The 25,720-nt window shown below is 38.2% G+C and overlaps 1 protein-coding gene across 5 annotated transcripts in view; it reads right to left on the bottom strand.

The window, feature by feature from the left end:
• The window catches only part of SCML2 (Scm polycomb group protein like 2), a 71,360-nt gene that overhangs the window by 14,958 nt on the left and 30,682 nt on the right, over positions 1–25,720 (bottom strand). For all 5 annotated transcript variants that reach the window (XM_037377262.1, XM_037377259.1, XM_037377260.1 and 2 more), the window contains 5 exons: positions 22,933–23,021; positions 21,261–21,504; positions 8,110–8,360; positions 3,135–3,270; positions 1,047–1,250 (listed from right to left, as the gene is read on the bottom strand). In XM_037377262.1, coding sequence (XP_037233159.1) covers positions 1,047–1,250; positions 3,135–3,270; positions 8,110–8,360; positions 21,261–21,504; positions 22,933–23,021 — 924 coding nt within the window. The remainder of the gene's footprint in view (positions 1–1,046; positions 1,251–3,134; positions 3,271–8,109; positions 8,361–21,260; positions 21,505–22,932; positions 23,022–25,720) is intronic.

The following is a 25,720-nucleotide window of genomic DNA, read 5'->3' as shown; positions in this document are numbered from 1 at the left end:
GACTTGTCTGAATTAGGTACAGCAAGATATTAATAATGTAATAAGTTTTCACATATCTTGTAAAAATAAAGCAATGAGTTCCAAACCCACAAATACACAATGCCATTAAACCTTTACTACGCAGCAGAGAAGTAGCATCCATTTTGTGAACAAACTCACGGGGATGCATAAGCAAGGCTTACTGTAGTTCTGCTATACGCAGGTTGGGGTGCTGCTCTTTAAATATTGTTAGCAATATCTTTATGAGGATTTAATTGAACCTGTATTCCACTAATCATCTTTCACATCTGGTGTTAAAGTAAGGAGATTAGAGTAACAGAAAGTCTTTTTATCGCCAGTGATAGAATTATGAATTGATGTGCTAACTGCTATATGGATACTTCCCAGCCTAGGAGGAAGAGAAATGTCAAGCAGCAGTTACTCGGTTTAAGATACAGATAATTTATCTATAAACCTGCCATTAATATGTAATAGAAATAAACCCATTCCATAATAGGGGACATTGGTGGATGAACACTGACCTAAGATACTGCTACAATTCTGGGAAACAAGGGAAGGGAAGAAGCAGCTACTTTAACATGTGGAATCACTTGCCTGGAAGCTGAACAGATTAGTTGGAAACTTTTCACTCACTTGGTTAAGGCATCAAGAATACAAGCACTACGTATGGATAGGATTATGTGAATGACTTGACTTAAAGCTGATTATTTCACTTGTACTAAGTTTACTTGACAAATGTTTGGCTACAGCTACTAAACGAGGCACATGAGCTCCACTTAAGAATCTAACTGTACTGCGTATATGTAATCTAATGCTGCTATTGCCAAATTCTAATTTAAAGAATTGTTCAAATCATCCTGGACTCCGAGTGAGACAAATCACATCCGCCAATACTCCCTTAGAAAAGGAGTTCACAAGTATATGTTCTTGACTGTGCTTAAATAGTTAGAGAAGTGATACAAACTCATTGCAGCTACTTCAGTTCTGCCCTACCTCAAATTTGCAACCAAGTGAAGAAACAGAAAAAACAAATCATCTTCACATACCAGTTATCATTTCCCCTCCATGATGGCCAGATCTCAGAAATCCAAAGACTGTTTTGGATTGATAGGCACAATCCACACAAGCCTGTACAGCCTGCTGAAGTACCACATTGACAGGACCTGGTCCAAAGTGATCTGGAAGCTGCTGAACCTTCTTCTTATCCAGGTGAGGCCCAGAATTTCCATGCTTGTTGACATAAACACACACTGAAAAAGAAGAAGCCATGTTTACTGCCAGGGAAAAAAAGACATGTTTCCAAGCTAGAACTGCAAACTGTCTTCATAGTTTTTAAATTTTGAGGAAAAGATTTACTGATCAACTCAAGAAGCTGAACACACATATATACTTTCAGAGCATGCAAAAAGTGCTCTGTCTTCTGTTCTCATGCCTGAGTCCTAAACCCACTTCTTTCTGGTCTCTAAAGCCCTTCTACATCTCACTAATGTAACAAAGCTGTCATAATCTGTGCTTACCTTTTAATTTGACTAATCTCTGTTCATACACTAGTTCTAATAAAGGCGAAATTTCTGGCAGGTACTCTAAACTACGATGCCATGGTTCTTAAAAGCTGGCCTTACCAAGTTACTGCCCTAATTCTGCTCCTGTTTGAGAAGCTGCAACAAAGTCAACCCTATGGTATACACCTACCACTGATGCTCAGTTCTGAAGCACACATATAACGCTAACTTGTGCATGTGTAATGGCTACTGAAGGTCTGTACTTTCAGAAGCCCCAAATCACTCATGTATGATTTCCACACTGCAACTTGGCCTTCTCTGCTAAATAAAATTAACATATTTCTCTAAAAAAACTGTAAGGTGGTTTAAAGCTTAGCACAAAACAATCAAATAGAACTTTTGAAATTACTTTTTATAGAGACTATGCAAAACTGTCTTTCAAAAGGAATGGCAAGGCAGAAAAAGCATGGGAAAAAGCCCTAAGTGAAGATTTTTTCCTTTTTGGCCTTGGCTGTCACAGGACCAGGAATGCACCCAAGACATTATCACAGCTTCATGAAAAAATGTGTCCCTGTGGTAATTAAGCAGACAATCTAAGCATTCTGTTATACAAAAGACTGCCATAATTTCTGAACTATGGTATTATTTGGGCTTAGTTAAAACTCTGTCGTTAAAAATGAAATATTTCTGTAAGGTTTTTAATGATCTTATGTCTTCATGCATATCTGCTTACTCTCTGATGTCTGCAAGCTGAAAGAACCTACTTGTACAAATAAAGATACAAATCAGCAAAAACAGTTTTCATGGCATCTTCAGCCTGGCCTCAGCGACAACTGCCTCTTTACAGGTTTATTTTCCTAGGAAACATACATATTTTCCTGTCATCCATGACTGAAGTTGGGTGTGAGAAGAGCCTGACAACTTCTATTGTTAATACAGGTTTTAAATGTAAAAAACACCCCAAACAAAATTATCATAATTTATGGAGTTTTTAGAAAGTTCTGAGATTTCAGTTGACAACAAACAACTTGCTTCACTACAGGGTTACAAGTTCTTCAATGAGTTAGTTCATGTACTAGCTTACTTTTCTTTCGCCAAACCCTTCCAAGACACATTTCATTATATATCAAAACCAAGCAAACATAAGAGGAAGGAGGAATGTATTTCCTCTGATTGCCTTCACTTCATTTAAACAGTCCGAGTTGTTTCTTTTAATGTAAGGCTATACAGAGATAAAATCTCCATTTTGTTATATTATAGTACAGCCTGCACGATATCAGACTATCATATGGGGTTTTAGCTACATCTATTCCCATTTCATACATTAAGGAGTGGGACAGACATGAAAGAGCTGTACAATTTCCTTCTTCAGGCAGGAACAACTGCCAGGTCTAGCAGATCTATCAAAAGCCCCTGTGCTCCAGCACTTCCTGCTATAACGCAGGCATCAAAATACTAGTTCTGCAAAGTAACACTAGCACCTGCAAGTATATTTAAAAAATAAGGTAGCTGGATAATGACTTACAGTAATAAGTTTGCAGCACATTTTCCATAAAATGACACTGCTAGTTTGCTTGAAATGGAAGCCATTTCACACTAAAAATGTAATTATTTTTTTTCTTTTCCTTTTACCTGTGGATATAACTGCTGCAGTTGCACCAGTCAAACCAATTCCACTTTTAAGTATCTGTGTAGTGCCACTGTCCCCCTCAGGAGAAGAATGAGGAGAAGGAGATGCAGGAGTCAGTTGTTCCAGTAAGACTTTTTTCTGTTTAGAGGAAAAAAAAAAAAAAAAAAGAAAAAAGAGAAGTCAAAATGTTTAATGTTGTTTAGGGAGTCTGCAAATCCTTTTTTGCTATCAGTTACCATCTTACTGAATATGTGGGGTTTCTTATTACAAAATTAATACACACAGCAGAGAAGATATTGTCCAGGAAAGGAAGACCAGAAACTGTCAGTTTGCATTTACAGCTACTTAAGTAAAGCAGTGGAAGAAAAAGGACTTAAAAAAAGAACCCACCTCTATCTAAAGAGTAGGAAAAGAATGAGCTTTATATATCAATTCACAATGTTTCTAAATCCTAGGAAGCACAGAAGAGGTGTTTTAGATTATTTTCCTGTCCATACCTTCCCAATCATCTGGGTTTATCACAACTCAAATCAATTAGTTGGGCTGTGTATTTATTCCCATATAAAATTTGAGTCACATTTAGGTGTCAACTTTACAGTGTACCCAGATATTCCCTCAGCTCGTTTCAAAGAGGCTGAAATTCTCAAGTAATCACTTTCAGGAATTGGTGCTTTACACAAAATATCAAATAAACGAGTAGTTACAATCCAGTTACATGGCTTGCCAAAACCTTTTCCTTTCCCAGGTCAGACTTACTTGCAGCTTATTATACAACAGACAACCAGAGTTCTCAGCACAGATTTAGAAATTGGTCAGTGTGCTTTACCTTCCGCCTGAGAAAGGGAGAGTTTTCTTGCAATTTGGTTTGGACTGGGTTTTAGAAAAGAGACATGAACAAGGAAGGCATTTCTAATGTGCTTTGACATGCTATGAAAATATATGGAAATAAAAGAAATAATGAATTGAAGAAAAGTTCATCACCTCTCCCTTCACCATTTATTCTTGCATGAGAACAGATTACATTCTCATTTTCTTACCTATCAAAAAAAATTAGGAATATAAGAGATTACCCAAGGTCTTGGCACTGCTGAAGGCAGCAGTGACTTGGCTACTCATATGGTAAGGATATACTGCAAAAATTGATTTATAGTGAAGTGAAAATTCAGTCAAGTTGCTAAGGGAAGCTAAGCCCTCTTCCACTTAGCAGTATTCATCCTTCACACTTTTAGAAGCAGCATATTTTCCAAATAATATATTAAAAAACATGTTGAAAGCAAACAAAACATACAACTTCTTAACAGTTAAGCAGTGCTTAACTTCTTGACAACACCTATGAAGAATAAATTAACTTTCTTCTGAAATACAAGGCACTTCTAAGAAAATTTCTGTGCCCCTTTCCAGTTCAGAGAAAATAGGCGTGGCTGGAGAAACTACTTGACAATATGGCACTGCATGGAATCACCATGAACCTAAGGAGCAGACTGCCAAGGCTACTGCGAATGAGACGAGGTGGCTCAGGTCAGACACCGAACCAAGCTGTGATGTATTACTTGTCAGGAATTGCCTATGTATCTTAACGTTGGGTGACAGAAAGGTCTCCATCCTTAATACAGAGAGCAAAAATGCACTTGGGAAGACTCAGCTTTTGATCGGAAGTCTGACATTCCTGAAGGCCCCTCTAGAGCAGGGACTTTTTTTTTTTTTTGGGGTGGGCACAGTTGCCTGTCACTGCACTACAAAAATATGGGTGGTCAAGTTGAAGGGAAAGAGGAAATGGGAGAAATGGAAATACAAAAACAAAAAGACAAACACTAAACTGTAAGGCACCCTCCACACCCACACTCACACATCAGTGTGGTGAGGCTACCCAGCCATCTTCTACCTTCTCCTTCAGAAGCAAGAAGGAGCACCTATTTTAGAGATACATCGTGTTATGCTCAGCTGAGGTTCTCATTTTGCAACCCCAAACTGAAGAGCAGCAAATTGCGATCCCAAAGCCATGTTGTTTCACAAGGCAGCCCATGTTCCCAGCAGGACTCAGCACATTTGCTTGGTCAGGGTGTCCTGGCTGGCCCCTGCCAGCTGGGAGGGCATGCCAGCTCTGTTTGCCCACATAAAGCAATGCTCACAGTCTGGCACCACATGGCCAACTTCACAGGCTTTACCCTGATGCTTAAAATTCTCTTCTTGTGGGGTCGAATTTAGGGCTATGATCCACACTTAGACAAGGCACCTCTTCAAGAAATTCTGGAAGGATGTATTTGCATTGTTATGCAAAGTATACTTTAAAAATAATGAAAGAGATACAAAGAGATTTCTTCTCCATTATGACACAGTAAAACATACAGTGCAAACTGGGGGAGACAAACAGAAAACAAAACCCAACATGCATCTCATGCTTACAGAGAAGCTTAGAAAACTTAGAAAACTAGAAAAATAAAGGAGAAAAATGACAACGGCTCAACATTCCCACTGTATAACAGAAGTTAATACCTGCACAATGATAAACAATGCAACGTAACAAACATAAATGGGCAAGGAAAGTCAAACAGCTCTACAGAGTATCAGGCATTGACCAATCTCCCTAAATACACAGGTTTTGAACTACCACAAAGCCAGCTCACACTTGAAGCACAATTACTTAGCCTGAAATCTGGAGGGTTTTTCTGGATCAGTATTGGAAAAGAGAGAGGAAAAAAAAAAAGGCACTTTCAAATCTCTAGGCGCATACCACTTGCATTATATTTGCATATGTATTGTGAGGTATATAGGCTCTATGGCACTCCATGTCAGATATACCCTGTGTGTGCAGAACTCCCACAAAGCCCCATTTCTTCTTTTTACCCTCATGGTAACAGGTGTAACAGTCCAATGAAGACCTTGCAATAAGATCTTAGCAATTTAACCATGTACCAAAGCAATAACAACCTCCCGTGGATTCTCAAAAGGAGCTTGTTTTTTTCGAGTTTTTAATGCAAAACTTAATGTAGTAAAACTCCCAAGTTAGATTTATCAAACATAGATTCTGCAAAACCTAACTTTGAGTTGCCTGGTCCCACAGGAGAAATCAGGATTGAGTAGAGGTACTTCAGATTCACTGCCTCAAGACATGGAGTGTCAGCAGTAACCCCCATTACCAAATCAAATCCCCACAAGCACCTCACACAGATCAGGTGCCAAATGCAGTGCTCCAAGCAGACACTTTCAGACACCCAGTGTTTAAAGCCCAGAAGCCTCCTCTAAGGGTGACATACCTCTAACTATTCTTTCAAAGGATATGCAAAGCCTCTCAATTTCTTTTTCATCAAACACGGAGGACAAAACTCTTACATGAAAGTGTGCATCCTGCCATACCTGAGTACATCCTGAAGATATGAAAGTCCTGTGTTCGGTGCTCTCCTTTAAAGACCCCCAAAGACTTACAGAGAATACCCCATCCACAAGCTGTGTCTGGATGGGAGCACCTTTATCCCCTTAATCTGTGTCTCTGTGCACTTCTATACACCAAGCAAGAAATAAAGCTGGAGACCACTTGTATCAGTAGCCTACCAGTCTGGATGCCCAACTGGAAGGGGCAGGCAGCAGAGGAGACAGTGCTTGCCTTTCAATTTCTGGTTCCCAGAATAATTTCTTACTTTGTGGTCAACATTTCAACAAAGTGCCTGCTTCCAGTTTTGTGCTAGAGCCTTCTGGGTATACTCCAACAATGTTATTTCCCTAGCACTTTACACTGATCAGCACTATCACTGAAGGGAGAAGTCCCCCTGTGCCATGACTTCACCCCTTCCCTCATACCACTAGCAATAGATCCCATAGCCCAGTGATCCAGACTGGAGGAGAAACCCCCCCAAACTTCAACTTTTTGAAACTTGAGGGTGAAGGAAAAAAAAAAACAACAAACCCCAGAGAAAACAGTGCCTCCTACTCTCCCATTGGTGCTAATGCAAAGGATGAGGAGCACAGGGACAGACAACTTGTCTGGGGAAAGACACTGCAGGATTGCTACTCCTGACAGCCTGCAGTGGGTGAGCCAGCCTCAGAAAATAGATTTTACTTCCACAGCAATTCAAATTGCCTTAAATCTGCCCTGCTGTGATCCTATCCTTCTCTGCAGCAGCCACAGCACTTGTGCTTTTTTGGGGTGGAGCAGACACAGAAAGAAGTAAGAGGGATGGATGCTGGGTTAGCTGTCTGGCAGTTCAGCTCCTCGAACTAGCTTGCTCTGGGATTGTTTACCCACCAGTGGTGGCATCATGAGGGAGTGGGAAGAGGGGGGTTTACAGCAGTGCCAATTCATACCTGATCTAACAGCTCCAGAGGAGCTGAAGCTAGAGGCAGCTGCCAATACTCCAGGTCTGACTCAGCTTGGCAGGGAGAAAAAGCAGAAAGGCATCATGGCTTTCAGACCAGGACAGAATTAGGCCCACACCTGCAGAAATGTATTGCCTGGAAAGAAGCTTCCTGCATCATGCCAGTACCTCAAGGATTAGGGTGTATCTAACAGATTTCGTTCGGCAAATCCAGACGTATGCTTAAAATGCCTAAACTCTGCAACAAAGCCCTCACTGTTCCTAAGCCTTTGTTTCTAAACATGAAACAGAAAAAAAAAAAGAAAAAAAAAACAACACCAAAACCGCAAACTATACATATGGTTCAGTAACAAAATAACCCAGACTAAAAAGCCTAAAGGCTTCCCTGGCTTATGCAATTTCACTGGAAATAGCTGTCCCAGAATAGTATTCTTCAACATCAACAACTCACCCATAAATAAATCAGTAATCTTGTTCTGGAATAAAATAATCCACAGAAGTTTATACTGAAATATTCCAGAATATTTATTCTAGACTTTTTCTTGTAATCAGTTGCTGAAAACAGTAAAGCCCTGAAGGCTGAAGACAGAAAATTAAATAATAATTTAAAAAAAAATCTCACTACGAAATTTTGCAACATAAAATAAAGTAGTAGATAAGAACTAACCTTTTTTCCAGGTTTTAAACTTTTTTTCCTTGTTTTAAGATTTTCAGTATGAGAGGTGCTTTTTGTCAGGGGAATGTTTTTAGGAGACCTGCCCTTCTTGGGAACTGCAGACTGTCCAGGGGGTTTGCCCCGACCTGGTTTCCTGCCCCGTTGCGCTGGTACTGGAGCAGATTTCTGTGGAGACTGCATTGAACGCCGGGTCACTTTGGAAGGGGAAGATTGGATTTTTGCACTGCTCTTTGTAATGGAAACTGAAGAAAAACAAAAACAAAAGGGAAGGGGGGGAAAACCTCAAAATGAACGATGGAAAGCAACTTTTCTAACAAAGGCTTAAAAAAAAAAAAAAAAAGTAGTGCACAATTTACATGGTAAAATAAATATACTGGATATTTTGAACTTAAGTGGTTGGCATGAAACTATGTAACTTCATTAAAGCCAAAGAGAACTCTTCATAATCGATTTTTAAGAGGGGCTTTCCTAAGAGAAAAACATTCAAATGAAAATTAAAAAAAGAATCCACTCACCTTATAAATGCTTCCCATAATTTAATTACAATAAGATATTTCTAAAGTGCCATTCATCAAGAAGGCCTTCAAAATACTTCACAAATTATACAGCCCATAATACATCTGTTCTCCTCTAAGAGCAGTTTTCACAATTACAAGACATGTCAACTACATCTAGGGAGCTACAAACCAATTTTAAGTAGCAAAGAAAATCCCCCCACTGAAAAGGAGAAACCAATGATAGGCAAAGTATCATTGATGAGCATTTGTCCGAGATGCCAGTTTAGAAAGTTAAGTTCACATATAACTATACCTAGATTTTTCTACCTGGAGCCATCCAGATATAACATTTTATTTGGAAGAAGGACTTCCAAAAGTCAAACACAAAGTATTTTTTTTATGCATTCTTAACACTGAAGTGCTTCTCTGTTGAATATCCCATCCCAAAACAAAATTGATCCAGTATGTATATGATCTGACTGTTTTATAACGTGGTGTGAAGCTGCAAGATGTTACCAGATTTCATTGAACAGAACTTTCTAGTCAGCAATGTTTTCCAACCAATTCACTCTTCCCTGAAGTAATAATGATAATTTTATTTTAACAACCTGTTTTGCAATGGACAGTTTAGAACACCAGAAGGATGCCAAACAGAACCTAAAGATAAGGATGTATCTTCAATGTCCTGCATCCTTCAATGAAAAGATGGACCACACCATGCTACAGTAGCATCTGTATCCAACAAAAAGCAATTACTAAGTCCAAAACTCCAATAAATATTCTGTTTTGTTGGTGTGATTGCTGGCAGGTAGACAGATGCATAAATTGTGGAAAAGGTAAGCAGAAGATGAAAATGGGAGATTTTGTGACTTCAAACCACCCTTGTGAGCGGTGTGGGAAAGGCACATGCAACGTATATGAAATAATTTGAAGGCTTTACACTAAAATTAGATGGCTTTCTAGTATAGCACTGCCCCTACCACAGCCTTTTACATCTCACTGATGAAACTCTTGTGATTCACCCTAACCTTAGATACTACGAACTAAATCTGACACAGCTTAGAAGCATTAAAAGTTAGGGTTCAAATGGGCTTTGACTATGCCAGTCATCGGTGTCTGAATCAAAGTGCTACTACAGACTTAAAGTGGAGTGTAAGGGGCTGCTACTATTTAATTTCCTGGATCTTTGTGAATTTGGAATATTTCTTCTCCTAAAATACTACGATGTTGAGGCTTACTGGTAAGCATATAAAACATGAAATAAAACACAAAGATACATTTGAAATGAGATCTTGAGAGACGAACATACTTAAAGGTAGAGTAACAGTTTTAATGTCTAGCTCTATGAGTGATATTTACCTTAACAGTCCAGCACCTAGCTTTACAACTGTTACTTTAGCTCTGAATTTTTATTCAGGAATTAACTGTTATTAAGTATTTGCAATAGAAAATGTCACAGTAAGATGAAATACACACTGCAAACTGACTTCTTATAAAATACAAGTACTACTGACACACATTTTTAAAGCTGCAGAAACATTTACATACATTGCTATTTGTCTGATTCAGTTACTAATCTAATACTCCTAAATGGCAGTTCAGAACAAGTCTCTTCATTATGGCTGCTTGCAATCCTAATACATCAAATACAGACATGATATCCCTTGGTATTTGAAAAGGACCACCTTCTGGATGTGCAAAGTGATCACTTCCCTTTTATTTATGTATGCTGAAACTTATTTTCATGTGCAATGACAACTTAAAATAAAATGAACAGAACTTTAACCAAATGCTGGCATAGCATTACTTTTATGTCTCTGAATTGCTGAATGACATCTTGCATTAAGCTGTACATCTGGAAAGCAAAACACTATCAACTGTATGCTGTACAATACAGCTCTACATACTGCATCCTGTATTATGCTTACACCAATGTAAAATGCAGCTATTTTTTTATTTATTTTGCCACACAACTAACTATATATTTAACGAAACAATCATGACCTCATAAAGAAATGTTCTTTCACAAATTCTTTGTGCCTCTGCCTACGCTGAAATCTAGCAAATGCATTTCTACTCTCACACAGTAAAGACACAGCTAAGGTTAAATACACAGCTAATTGCAATGTTAACAGGTTCTAGGAGCACAGGTATGAGTGTTGGGATACTGGGCAATCCCTACTCCCTTACAGAAGGACATTTACTGGACAAAGAGCAACAATGCAAACAGCTCCAATCACAGGCTGCCCTCTTGAACCACACACACCAAGTACACTTATGTCACCATCTTCCTACCTGTATACGCCAGAGGACCAAATATTAGCAGCATTAACCATTAAGGGGAGGGTCAGGTCCCATTTGGTATTTTTCCTTCTGCCTAGGGCTGAAGCTGCTCTTTTCAATAGGCAGGACTGCAACAAAGCCCATGCTGCCTGGGCAGGCTCCTGGAGATAGCAGCAAATGAGGAGACTGCTATTTGCATTTGTTGATTTAAGAGAGGATGGGGGGAGCACAAGGGAGTGGGAGACTGCTAAAGTAATTCCCATATTGTCTGCAGGCTGTATTGACAGTGATCATCAGTCACCTGCTCATACTTCCTTCACCCGGGCCTTCAGAAGGAGACCAAAGGTTACACTGGGTCACAGGATCTGGAGGGAAATGAAAAGACATGCAAAATGGAGCTGCCAACCCACTGCATCTGTAGACAGAGTTATCCCCACTAGGCCACATGTTCCAAAAACTAAGACATTTTAATAGTCTCATGAGAACTTGTTAAAATATAACGATGAAGAGAATAGAGAGAAAAAATGCCAAGCTCTGCTTGCAATTACTGCAGTATTTAGCTGGGATATTTACAACCAAAAAAGCACATTTGCCTTTTCAGGATGCTGCTTTGCATCACAAAGGCCTTCTCATTTGCACAAACAAAATCAAGCATTTGTGTCATGTTGCTCTTCCACACAAATATCCACTGCTCCAGCTTCAGGAACAGGATGCATTGCATGGCACTCTTGTTTACACCCAAAAACTGTACTGGCATCCTTAATAACTGAAGAGCACAGATTACACTACACAAACACACTTTAACATAGTAATGTTAGCAACGGCATTGCTAATGTTTAATGCAGTTAAACACCATTTTCAAAGTTCAGAGCTCTAGTTATACTGTCACATTAATGAGGGCTATAGGTGACTACCTCTATGCAACACACAAACGGCTTTCATACTTTCAATTATTGCTTATTCAGAACATTCTCATTTTCCCCCCAAACTGTTCCGTGAGAATTCCAATACCCACAAACTTTGTATCCAACACATGTAAGAGAAACCCCAAATCCAGTACATTGGAACTCACAGCCTAAAGATGCTTTGCCACAACTCAGTCCTGGTTCGAACTAGCAGATCCACTGGAGTCAAACAAGCTCATTTGCATGAGAAGGACATGAAAGCTTAGACAGCCAAATTCTGCTTGTAGAAGCAGAAAAACTGCCCAGACACATGCAGAACTGCAAAATTTGACCCCAGAATGTTATCCCTGATATCTCTTGCCAGAATAAGTCAGATATTTAAGACAACTGTGAAATCTGAAGCCACTGAAACCTCCAGCGCTTGGGAAGGGGATGGGACAAGATGACAGCTCAAAAGCCTGAATTCTCATGCAATTCTAATTAGTAAAATACCCTCAGATAATCCACAGTGACGGTTTAGCTCCATATTTTTACAGAAAGTGAGGGAAAAGAGGTTCAGATTTTTAATATTTAAACATTAGAAATCTACATTCAGGTAGTGTTACAGAGCAGCAATTACAAGACAAGACTTTAAAACGCTTTTACTTTTTAGTGAAATTACATGCAGCAAGGTAGAGACCGATTTTGCCATACATTTTGTGAACACAGCATTGCTACCTTAGGTGAAGGTGCCAATTAGGACAGTAAAAACAGTAATCCAGTGTTTAAACCAGCATTGCTTTCAAGACAGAAACAATTCTAATTGTATGTCAGTATTGTTCCTATGCTCCCACTGAGACACAAGCCAAATGTTCTTCTGAGAATAAAAAAAACTGGCTGTTCTCTCACCTACAGATAAAAAAAAGAGGCTAAGAGATTTAGCAACCTACCCTAAATCCATGTGAGTATTCCACAGCAGAAGTAATGGAAACTTACCTCCTGACTTTTAGCCTGGGATTTTAACTGTAAAATTCACTTTCCTTAATACAGTAAGTTATTATCATGATAGTTTTGACAACTGGCAAAGGAGGTGGAAAAGATTAGCAATTTTTCAAAACAGCTTACTGCCAAGGATTATAAAAATTTATGCCCTTATGTCTCAATTGAACAAGAAAGCCATACAAAAGCGTAAATATCTGTAATACATGCCACCTCTTTCTATCTGTGTTTGGATTACTTCCGATTAAGAGGTAGCTGCAAGATCCTAATTGATATGTTGCTATGATACAAAATCAGTTGTAAGTCATCGTTTTGCCATCTAAAAAGCAACATTGCATTTGGAAGCTTCAATATCAACCTTGGCAAGACATGGACGTTACGGCTTACAATTTTCTTCTTTCTAGGTTTTAGTTTCTGCTACCAGTACAACAGAAGGGAAAAAGGAGGAAAGAAAAAAGGAAAGGAAAGGAAAAGAAGTCTCTTGCTACCTTCTGTGAAAAACCCTAGCCTTCCTTTCACAGCCCTGAAAGGTGAAATGGAGGGCTCCAAGCAACATAAGACCAAACCAGAGGAAAGGAAAGCATTGCTTTGCTAGTGACTTCCCCAGGCAGCGCTGTAGCACCACCTTTGGTCCGTCACCCCACCCCAGCCTCCCACATTTTGTTTCAAGAGCTAGGCAAGACAGCACTTATGGAACAGACCTGTGAAAATACTAGTTATGCTCCATCAAAACCCACTGCTAACCAAACTAGCGTGCATTACTTCCAAAAAATCTACTTTTAATAGCTCAGCTGGAGCAGGGGGTGTGAGGGAGTGCAGGGTACAAGCAAAACAAAAGAAAGACTCCTTGGAAGATCTCTCCAGTTAATCTCAAGAAGTGTGAAAAGCCAGCTTCTAAATCTCACCCTTCAACAAAGCATTCCTTTTGCAAATTAACTAAATTAACTGTATTTTGTTGATAAGCTGAGAAGGAAGAGAGCAAGTAATTACCCAATAAACTATCAAAGCAGCACAAACTTGAGTTAACTTAAGACGATTTAGGTGTGCTAATGATGAATCTGTCAATAAGCCTGGCAAAGCCTAGCTCTACACATCAGGTAAGAGTTTTAACACGCCGATTCTTCGCCCCACCATTACTGATTCTGACCAGGTTTTGCCATCATTTTTCCCCAAATAGCATCAGCAGGATGAAACGAGGGGCCAAAATGAAACAACAAAATGCAACAAGCTTCAGGGGAAGAAAAAAAAGAAACAAAGAGCATGGGTAGTGCAATGCCACAATTTGTTTCATCTTGATATCTGAATGACAGAACCCATATTCTTAACATAGCTTATAAGTACTAACCACGTATTTCAAAAAAATCCACTCAATCCCATCCACTAGTTGGGCAACACAACTACTGTTGGTATTAGTATACACAAGACCTGAAAAAGAGCAAATAAAAAAAAATTTCTCCATGTAACAGTTAAAAATACATGTGTTGCAGTACTTCTAATTCAAAAGAAAATTACAACTACCTTATAAATAAACATGGTAAGATGGTGAGGAAACCAGACTTACAGTAAGGTCACAGCTCTGGGAAAGGCAAAACCTTTATTTTTTCTTAAGTGATTACTGCCCTGTAGCAGCACCATCCAGGCCTTGCTGCAAGATGCCAAGAAACATTAATACCAAATAAAAAAAGCTTAACATGTGAGAGAATGTGGCAAACCAGATTTTAGCCTGAAGCACTCGAGGAGTGTTTCATGTACAATTCTGAAGACAGCATAAATCTGCTTACTGTACGTGCCTGATTTAACTACTGTGACCTGCTCATGAAAAGACGCTGGCTGCACTGAGAGAAAAATGAAACCTTCAGCAGTAAGAAATTGTACCATTTACCAACATTTGGTTTTTTCTTTGATGAAACTTAAGAATAACCATGCTTATCTGATTTTTTTTTTTGGCTACTTTAAGCAACGCGGAGTCTTTTCACAGATCTAACTGTAGCTCCATCTAAAGTTTCAATACTTCTTTTGTTTCACCTGCAAACATATGAGTAGTACTTATGTTTATATTGATGTTGCACATTTGTGTACAGTTCAGCTGAAAATACAGCACAGCTATTTTGACATAATTTCATTCTCAGTAACAGAGAAGTGCATCTCCAGTATCTAGCTTGGAAAAATCTGCACAAAGTAAGCATTGAGAGCACGCTGAAAATTAAATAGAACTAAACTAAGAAATCATAAAACAGAAAAATGAGATACTTTTTAATCTCTGCTTGAGCCTGTTACTCTTATTGTTGCAGACGGCTTTTGAAGGAGACCTTTAACATCATAGGCTGATTAGCGTAATGAAAGAAGATTGCTCTCACCGACAACAAATGCACTGAATTGGGAGAAGAGCAATGAGGGGACACACAATGTGGAAGGGATGGGAGACAGAGGACAAGGACGGAAGGAAGGACGGATGGAAGGCAAGCCACCAAGGATAAAAGCTACAGTGTACCACTGTTTTTATGGAGATTACTACAATATCTTCCTTTGGTTACCCAAATTCTCTCCTGTACAGCGCAGACAGCAGTTCCTCCTTCGTGAGTTCTTGTATCACCTTTATCCATCAAAGATCCAGCTTCATAAGACTGTGGGGATCAAGGATATACAGAAACTGATCCCTCTCCAGACGCTGTTCACATCCAAATGGTAGATACTATTTTATACTGAAATCAATCTTTGCAGGTGAAACTACTTATTTCCCACATGGCTTGTCACCAGTTGTTCTTTTGTTTTCTCTCTTTTATGGAAAAGGTTGTACTTCTATTATAAATAAAAAGGTGGGTTGCCTGAGTAACTACCATTGACATGTAATGACTAAACAGTAAAATGAATTTATATAGAAAAGGCAAACGGAAACTGCTCTGACAATATTCAGTCATCTGCCATCTACTTCAATCATAAGCCTCAGATACGACTAGCTACAGTGCAATACAAGAATATTCTTAGGCATAGTAACAGCTTTATATTATTCAATTGAGTAAAATAAAAATTACAATCTATGGTGATTAAACAGAAAAGCATAATATGTTTGGCCTGGAAAAAGAGTTAATAGAAAAACATCCAAAAGATATCAAACTTTAAAAGCCTTTTTAAAGCATATCAAAAGCAGTGCAGAAGTTACATGGACCCAACAAATGGTCAAATTTCAGAATGAACAAATGTGGAAGATAACACTACAGCAACAAGATTAAATGGGGTTTTTGTGTTCATACTCACTCAAGGAAACTCATCCCATCAGTTCCCATATCAGAACTTCTCCTCACAGGGATTTGAAACAAGCGCCCTGACATGAAGTACCAGTGGGAGAGGTCAGGAAACAGAGATAAAACAAGCAGTAAAGAGATGGCAGGACATATAGCACTTAGGAGTTTTAAGGAATTGAAAAAATGGAACGTCTAACCTACCGATGGTACTGTGCAAGTTTGCGCTTAAAACTGCCTCAAGTTCAGAGGCTTAAAAAGGTGGTTAATGTGATGCCAACAGTTTAGCCAGCAAGGTATGGACAGGACAGCTTATGTTTGTACTGGCCAAACGGCTAAAAGCACTTGTACAGAACAGAGGTAATGAACCCAAAGATAAATACAACGTATTGGGAGAGAGCCAATCATAGCTTTTGTAGAGAAAAGTCACATTTTGCAAATGTATTATTGATCTTTTTTTTAAAGGAGTCAATAAGCAAGCAGATAATGGAAAGTCAATTGATGTAGTCTCTGGATTTGCACTTGTCAAGATCTCACACCACGATCTTTTAAAAAAGTCCTTAGCTGGCAATGGATATGAGGGAAGATACTCATGATCATTCTAAAGAATTTCTTGGAAAATACCAAATGGTGGCCAGGAATAAACACGTTTCCACAGTCAAGAGAAGACTCTAGAAAATCCTGATGAGATCTCTGCTTGGGCTTGTGCCATTCAGTTCATATATGATCTAGGACAAGAGTAAAGCATAAGATGGCAACAACTGCTGAACAATTACTTGAGTCAGTAAATATGTATAAAAAGATCTTGCAACCAGTAGAGCAAGTAAAAGATTAAATTCAATGTCAAGCTAGATCCTGTGATCAATGATGGGCTATTAGCTGATGTATACAAAAATGACATCTTAGCATTAAAATAAGTATTTCTATGACAGTATTAATTCACTACTCAGTAGTAGTCCAAAAATCCCAAATCCAATTCATAAATAACTACAGAAAGAACAGAAAATAAAACAGAAACCACCACTATGCCACTAAGCCTTAAATACCTCATGCACTTCTGTTTCCAGTTGCTCAAAAATGCCAGAGCTGAAATGGAAACTGTACAAAAGAACAAGGGTGATCACAGGAATTAAACTATGTAAAAATAAAAAACAAAACAGAACAGGATTTTAGAAGTTTGAAATACAAACAGGTGAGGGAAGCTAGAATAGAGGTCTAGAAAATTGTGATGAAAAATTGAGAAGGCAATTAGGGAATGACTATTTACTGTCTCTTCCTGTACAAGTACTGGAAGTACAAGAAGCTATTTTAGTACAAGAACACAAGGGCACAAGTGAAACTACCAGAAAGAAAAAGGATATCTCCTTTTCCACAGAATATATACTCAAGTACACAATTCCTTAACTACAGGATGTTTTAGGTGCTAAAAGTTCAGATGGATCCAAAATCTAACTGAACAAAATAGATCAAGCTCCTGCAGGAGGTACTCAAAAGCATTATTTTGGGCTTGGGTGGTGCTGGGTTGTAGACGGCCAGATATTAGGAATACTTCTGCAAACCTCTCTCCTATGTGCTTATGCTTTTCTTCAGACATCTTTCAACCACCGCTGGAGAAAGCCTGCTTGAGCAGATGGTCCTTCAGACTGATCCAGCATAGACATTATCATGTCAACTTTTTTCACCAGCTATAGTTCACAATTATGTTCCTGAGTGACAAGTAATCTCTAAAAGCACTTAAGTGACTGAGGAGCCAACTGAGAGCTTACGGGTCAGTATCAAAGCAAGGGCAGGGACAGGTGACATTATACTGGGAGTCTGCTATAGGCCACCCAACCTGGAAGACCGGGCAGATGAGGCCCACTATAGACAAGACAGGAGCAGTCTCACATTCACATGCCTTGGTCCTCATGGGGTACTTCAACCACCCCGGTATCTGTTGGAGGGACAGCATAGCAGGGCATAAGCAATCCAGGAGGTTCCTGGAACGTGATGATAACAGCTTCCTTCTCCAAGTGTTCTATGGTTCTATGACCAAAAGACACAGAATATTAACCTTGGGCCAGAAGGCCAAGCCAACATCAAGCACTGTTGTCAAACCATACCTAACATAAATTACTTCTATCAGAGTATTTCTAAGAAAATGAGCTACAATATTAGCTAACTGAACACTATATCGCACACCACTGTACACATACCCTGACACCCAGCCAGGTCCACTTAAGTCACACCATCTAATAAGGACCAGAGACAAAACATCAACATGAAAATTAAGAATGCTAAAAACAGTTTCTCCGAAAGAACTTTTCACCTATCCTCTCCATTTTATCTGCTATTAATTGCATCTTAGTTCCTGACCTTATGTGTCTAAAGCAGTTAGACAGATAGTGAGTTACAGAAGGAAAGGCTATAAAGACTAAACATTCCACATAATCTGGTCTGAATACATTCATCCACATCTAAGAAGCCTGTGTTTAAACTGTTCTTAAAAACATTCCATGACAGAGGTCCTACATTCTCTCCAGGCATCCTAAACTGCTAAGATAGTAAACTGCTGAAATAAAATCTTGCCTGCCATCTTCTCTCCCTTACTGCATTTCATGTCTCTTTCAAAAGGTTAAATCAGACCCCAAAATATAAGTCTCAAGGCAGGGAATTGTTGTCCTAGGTATGGATGAAATTTAAAGCATCCTTTATCATTTTCATACTTGGATTGCAGGATATTGGTTTTGCTTGTTCCCTAAAATCTGAGGGAGTGTGTTCCCCCCCACCCCAGTCCTTTAACTAATGATTAAACACATTTAAATGCTTTCAGGAGAGGTAGTTAGAAGAATCAAGAATACTTCTCATTAGATTCACTCTGAAATTTAAGCCACACTCAGTCAATTATTTTCACTTTCTATTGCAGAAATTCAAGGCACAAATACTAAATTAACCTACAGGAAAAAAAGTCCAGGCCAGAATAATACTGTAATATTTCAAGCGAATCCCTACAACACAGTATCTGTCATACATTTCTTCCTTAACAGGAGTAGTCAATGTTAATGTGACTTAATGAAGAATCCTGACAACATCATCATATTTCTGAATTGAAATGACTTGATTACACTTTACATCTTAATAAAGGACTATCATTACAGTGCTTTAATGGCTCAAAAGCTATAAAGTAACAGTGAAAAACATAACCTGAGAGCAAAAAATATTTCATCTAGCTATGTCAATTTGACTTGTATGTGTATGACATGCACAAACACCACAAAAAATAAGCACATGAAGCAAAATTCGAAGAACAAATTCTTCATGCTCTGAACAGGGGAAGAAGGAGCATATGCAATTTTAATAAAACTGCAGTTAACTTTGGGCTCACTTGTAGATTTAAAAACAACAAAACCCCCAGTCTGCACCTCTCTGCACTCTGTTTCTACCACACGTCCAAAATTCTCAGTTTTGACTACAAGTCTGTAAGACCCTTGCTTCAAGTTTTATTAATGCCTAGCATTATTGTTTTGCATAACAAAGCAATGGAATCCATAAAAGTACCTGGGAAGGTATTTCAAGTATTCAGCAAATTTGAACATAGGCAAGAATATTGTTTTATTACCTGAACAACTGGAATATGTAATCAACTTTACTAACTAATTGTTAAACAACTCTTTGATCTCTATCAAGCCCTAATCAGGCAAGAAAAATTCTGTATGTATTATCTCAAAATATTGCTGGTTTTCCAGCTGGAAAACTGGAGTAGACTAAACAATTTAATAATACATCTTTCCAGAAGATGCAATTGGACTCAGCCACCTAAACTGTCACAAAAATATCTTCTAAAATTTTAATTTTACGCCACTTATTTAGACAATCTCTTTTGTACAAAGCCATTTTATTTCACCACAATTAATGTAATTAACTTACCATAATAACACATCTCATCATGATTTCTCGAGACAAGGTCAACCTTCTGAAGAAGCTGAGACAGTTTCCAGGTTGGGAGCACAGAAACATTAAGACTGAGGTCAGCTTGGTACCTATTAGATGCCTTCTGATCAAATGCAGATTGCCCTCACCTGCCTTCCCCCTGCAGGTTTGTACTGGCAGGTCATCCCGGATCTGCCAGTACAGCTACACGCAGAGTTGCTCCCTTGCTAAAATCCACCAAAACAGACTAAACTACATTACAGGTACTATGACCACTGGCAGTAACTGTAGACAGTAAATACAGACAGGCAGATGAGGGCAAAGATGCAGAGGTACACTTAACTCAATTTCATTTAGATTTTCCATATGGTTCTCGACCTGCTGGCAAGAGATTGAGAAAAACAATGGGGATGGAGAGGGCAGTAAACATGACTGATTTCTTGCCTTCTTGCTTCTGTTCATTTAGTAGTTCCAGTGAGAGTTCTGTGATACTGGTCTGCTAGTTCCTTGCTCACCTAACACCAGCTGTGAAAATGCTCACCATAAGAACAATTATTCTGGTCCACGATATTAAAGTAATTAACTAAAATATGGTACCCCTTTTTAAAAACCTCTCTTTCTGTCAAATTTGAAAGGAATGGAAGAACTCAAACAGCTTGAGAGAAAAAATGCCTTATAGTACAGAAACATGACAAGAGGTCCCTAGAGTAGCAGAGGGGTTGCATTCAGGGATACCCTTCTTTATGCCATTTCCCTTCTTCCTAAGGTAGATAGCTGTGTATTATAAAGCACAGTGGCCATTAGTTAAAGGGGCTCTGTAACTCTATGTACAAACCTCCTTAAAGGCATGAGGATGATAACGCATTCAGAATAGGCAGCTTCAAGACAGAATTTTTTGAGTATGAAGGAAGAAACACTAAATATATAGTTTAAACTTGCAATCATCACAGAGGCAAAGACTACGTTCTTAAAGTGCTGCTGGAGCCAATATATTAGTATCATTAAACAGCAGCAGTTAACTAACTAGAATACAAACAGCAAAATCTTGTTTGAGTCCCAGATTCTTCATAAGCACACAAAAAATAAAGATTATCAAAAGCCCTCCTAACAGTATTAAATCAAACATGTTCTCAGAGTTACTATGAACAAAATTGTTTCCCAAAAACTACCCTATTAGCTTTAAACTTCATAAAGAAAATTTAACAACATTTCATCCTCATCAGCTACTCACAAATCAAATCTTCAGTCTTATCTGCATACAGCCAGCTGGTTTTTACAATTCTGCTGTAATTGAGGGGGAAATAATTAAGCAATATTATTAGTCCTCTTACCATTGTTCCCTGGTGGTTGTAATGCATCTCCTGTCAAGCTACACCATCCAACGGGGAAAATATCTCGAGAATCACATCTGCACCAATAGTCAAATGCTCCTCTCCAGCCATCAAATGTAACAAAAACTTCATCTCCTTTAACATCTCCAATGGTTGCTGGGCAAATCAAGTATGGGTTTTTTCTATCTATAGCTTCAAGTTTCATTCCAACTTTAAAGCAGTTTGGCACAGGTTTTGGTGGTTCCTACAAAAGTAAAGAGTAGTAGAATATTTGTATTTCTATGGCCTCTTAAAAATAAAAAAACAAACCTCTATTTATCTTCAAATCCTTACTTCTTACACCCACTACTCTCAAAAAGTTATAGTAGACATTCAAGGACACCTACTCATATTTCAAATTTGGTTTTGCTCTTCTGTGCTATAAAAAATCCAGATTCTGTTCCCAAAAACACAGCTGGGATAATTAGCAAAATTCTCCATGACAGAAAGACCCTGCTAGAAGTATTTACATAAGCAGTAGGTTGCACCCCATACATTATGTCGGAGCAGCAAGACAGCAAAGACACTAAAATGAAATTATTACATGCTAATAAAGAAGAGAAGGTTTGCAGGGAATGGATATTTCTGGGGACTGATAACTGCCTGGTAAAAGCTTCACCTCTCAATTAATCCATGAAAAATTCATTAGCATTGGACATTATTTACAGGCCTCTGTTAACTCAGTTGGCCTGAGACCAATTCCAAGTGGACAAAAGAAAAACAAAAATCAAGTCAATGTGACCAGCATAAGTGTACCCCCACAGCAGGAGTTGTGACCTGATGGAACGTGAATTACCACCTCAGCCTCAGGAGCCTCATTACCCAAAAGCCACCTCAAACATGCTGGTAGGCTAGCACTGGGAAGCGAGGCTCATCACGCCTCAGGAAATTTATATAATCTTACATAAAAAGAAAGTATATAATTATATAAAGTTAACACGCAAGCAATGTAATTGCAGGTCTGAACCCAAGTGTTTGATTTGCTGACATACTTGTCAGTGTCACTCTCAGTATCAAAAATGAAGTCACTCAATGTGACAGCAGGGTTTTACCACCTCGACAAAAAAATGAATCAACTAGTCATTTTAATATTACTGTTAGTTTTGTATAATTTTCCATGTTTTACACTAACTTACTGAAGAGACATGTTTAAAAAACTGAAGAGCTTTTTCTGCTGTTTTCAACTACTTTCTCACTACATTTAAATTATGACTATGTGCCCAATGAAAACATTTAATAGAAGCACCACTGTATTCCAATGACTCTTATTCCCCATTAATTTTTTTTTTACTCCTGTGCGCAATCACATTAATATGGTGCTATTAAGAAATACGATATACGTAGTATCTTAAATCTACAAGACACAAAAAATGAGCTAACACGATTTTTCTAAATAATACACCATACTTTGAAGTCTCAGCTCAGGAAAAGAGATGCCTATCTCAATGGAGTAGAAGCAGATCACTTCCTGTCCAGCTTTGTAGCTTGCCAATCCAGTTCAAAGTAATTTCAAATAATAGTCTTGCCTTCCCGTGCTGCAGACAACAGAGTAACATCTTGGAATCCTCATTAAAAAATGTAGCTATGGACCAATTGATCAAAACTTGTTTACTAGCAGTCCCTTTCTTCTTACCTTCTTAAAGAATGCTGCAGGTGCCATTTCAGCTCCATTGAGAGTTCTTAAGAGAAACATTGGCCAAGAAGATGCATTCATCTGGAACCCTGAGTAACAAACAAACAAATAGCTCTACTTTCAATATGTAAAATAAAATAGGAGGATATAAAGTCTATTTTACTAACACCTCATTCCTTCTATTTTGGACTGGGCCAAAATGAAAGTAGCCAAGAAGGAAGAAACAGGGTTGCTGCCAGTGCAGAAAGCTATTCGATGCATTTCCATTCTGAGTGATTTGCCTGCAGAATCACTCACCATAATTTGTGATATTACAGATAAACATCTAGGACTTAATGACACGCCAGTTCTAGTACTGGAGATCATAAGGTTGTCCCACATGATCTCTGGTCCAGTGAAACTTGCCCAGCACAAGCATCTGGCTTACTTTTCATGTCTGTTTTTTGCTCTCATTCTAAAATAACGTCCTCCACTCCAGCTCCTCTCATTTATTGAGAAGATACCTTTTTATTTTCAAGACACTTTTAATTCTTTCACCAGACCACAGACAAAAGAAAATCATTTCTTCTCCCTTCCACATCAAATAAAACAAAAAAATAAATAGCCTTACAAACCAAGGAACATATATGAGGGAAAAACAAAAATACAATTATTTTAATAAATGCATGTATCATATTCAAAAACATAAACAGGAAAATGTTTCCACTTTAATATTCTTCATTAACAAGTGAATAAAAAGCACAAATGATAATCAAATTTGTTTAGATGAACTACCCTATTCAAGCAGAACAAAGGTTTGGCTGAAAACATTCTCGTTCCAGATAATCTTCCCTTACGATCAACTACTTTCCAGTTAAATTAAAAAAAAAAAAAAAAAACCTCTCATTTTGCTTTCTGTGCTTTCCAGATGGATGTTTCAAAGTAATGAGTAAGATAACAGACATAGTGGACATTTTTTCTGTGTCTTTAGTAGTTATATGTCTGGCACAGTTCTACAGAAAAACAGACATAATACAGCAAATTGGAAATTTTTCCACAAAGCAAATAGTACCAGAATCTGCCAGGAACTGATGAGTTCTCTCATAACTGAGCCTCAACAATTCAACTCAAAAAATGTAACTAGAAAGGTGCAACATATCTGCAATTCTTGATCCTTTTAATCATTAAGTTATCTAAGATTGGATTATATGCTATAATGGTTCTTTATTAGTAGCTTTAAGCTATCTTCAGTTGAATAAACAGTTTTCAGGTTTTAAGTATCTATGCAACACCTAAATGAATACAAAGCTCCTATTTGATAAATGGTGTCAATCTGAGGACTGCTGAGCTCATTGATTATCAGTCCTGGTCTGACACCAGTCTTTACACAACCTAAACACATGTGGTTACTGAAACACAATATTCCTAACCAGCCAGCCCAGAAGAGACATATACGCAAAACAAAGAAATGACAACTAAACAACAGTTTCTATTAACTTCATTTGGCCTTTAAGTTGTTCTGGTAAAGCCAGAGAAAATGTTATCTTCAACAGAATTTGTTGAGAACATTAAGCTCTCAACAACAGAGAAGCTCACCTATGAAAAACAGAGGCTGAAACAGGAACCCGTTGCTACATTAATCACTTTCTCAAAACCCTTATGCAACATGCATAATTAAACCTATGTAAAAATCAGGTAGGAGGGACTATTTTAGCTTGTTATTATGATAGAAGCGGAACATTAGTATCCAGAAGGTTCCCTACTACTCAGAAAAAAAAAATTAAAAATCAGTTGCTTAAATGTCTAACAGGAGGTAATTATACACCCAATTAGCTCCCAGCTTTGCCCAGGAACAGGATGCTGTAAAACTGCCAAAAAGGCTTTTTCAAAAATTTATCTAGGTATGCCAGAACGTTTGATTGCTGGAACTTAGCCTATCTCTAGAAAAATCTAGGGCTGGAAGGACAAAATAATGGCACTCACATTCTTTTCTGAATAACCAGCAATTGTTCTGAGGGCAGGTAAACTTACATGCTGGGGTGCAGGGAAACAGCTTTAGGTGCTGCACTACAAGCAGCCTGAACAAATAGGAGTAAGAAACAGTACCCAAAGAAGAAGGCATCAACCTTTACTGACAATCATGGAAAGTTTATCTTCTTAATGCATCAACTGCCCCCATTATACATAACCAGAGCTGTTTTATTCAGACTGGTTTAGAAACACCTTTTAAAAAAGCATTAAGCTCCTGAACTGAAGCCATATATTTAACATTGATGAAGGTGCCGCTGAAGGAACAGGTATACTCTTCTCTGTTACAACCCTCTTGCATACTGGTATCACTGCATTCATTTTACAAGGTTATACCAAGAACTTCAGAGAGGTTAAACTGAGTAACTTAAAAAAAAAAAATAAAAATCAGAATCTTTTCCCCCCAGGTCAAGACTATCCAGTGCTTTCATTCAAAACCTCTATATATCCACAGGAAAGAATGAAAAAAGCCCTTCTGGGCTCAAACCACATCTATCTATCCCAAATAATATTCTTCTAGACTGGCACCCTGGTTGCACAGCTTTCCTTGTGTTTCTAAAGCAGCACAACAGCACAAAAGAATCTACCCTTATAATCTATGTGAAGTGCCTTAACAGTTACATCAATTGCTCCTGTGTCTGTCTGCCTCTCTACAAGCAAATCAGGTTTCATGCTGTAGTGAAGTGATACTTTTCACTTCATCTTTCAAACAGAAGAACTGAAAGTGGTTAACAAATTGGAATGACAAGTTTTTTCAGATGCTACTAAGAGAAAGCATACC

Source organism: Falco rusticolus, chromosome 2 (genome assembly GCF_015220075.1).
Source record: "Falco rusticolus isolate bFalRus1 chromosome 2, bFalRus1.pri, whole genome shotgun sequence".
Lineage (NCBI taxonomy): Eukaryota > Metazoa > Chordata > Aves > Falconiformes > Falconidae > Falco > Falco rusticolus.
Note: the sequence above shows the minus strand (reverse complement) of the source record. Positions and strands in the feature narration are given on the sequence as shown.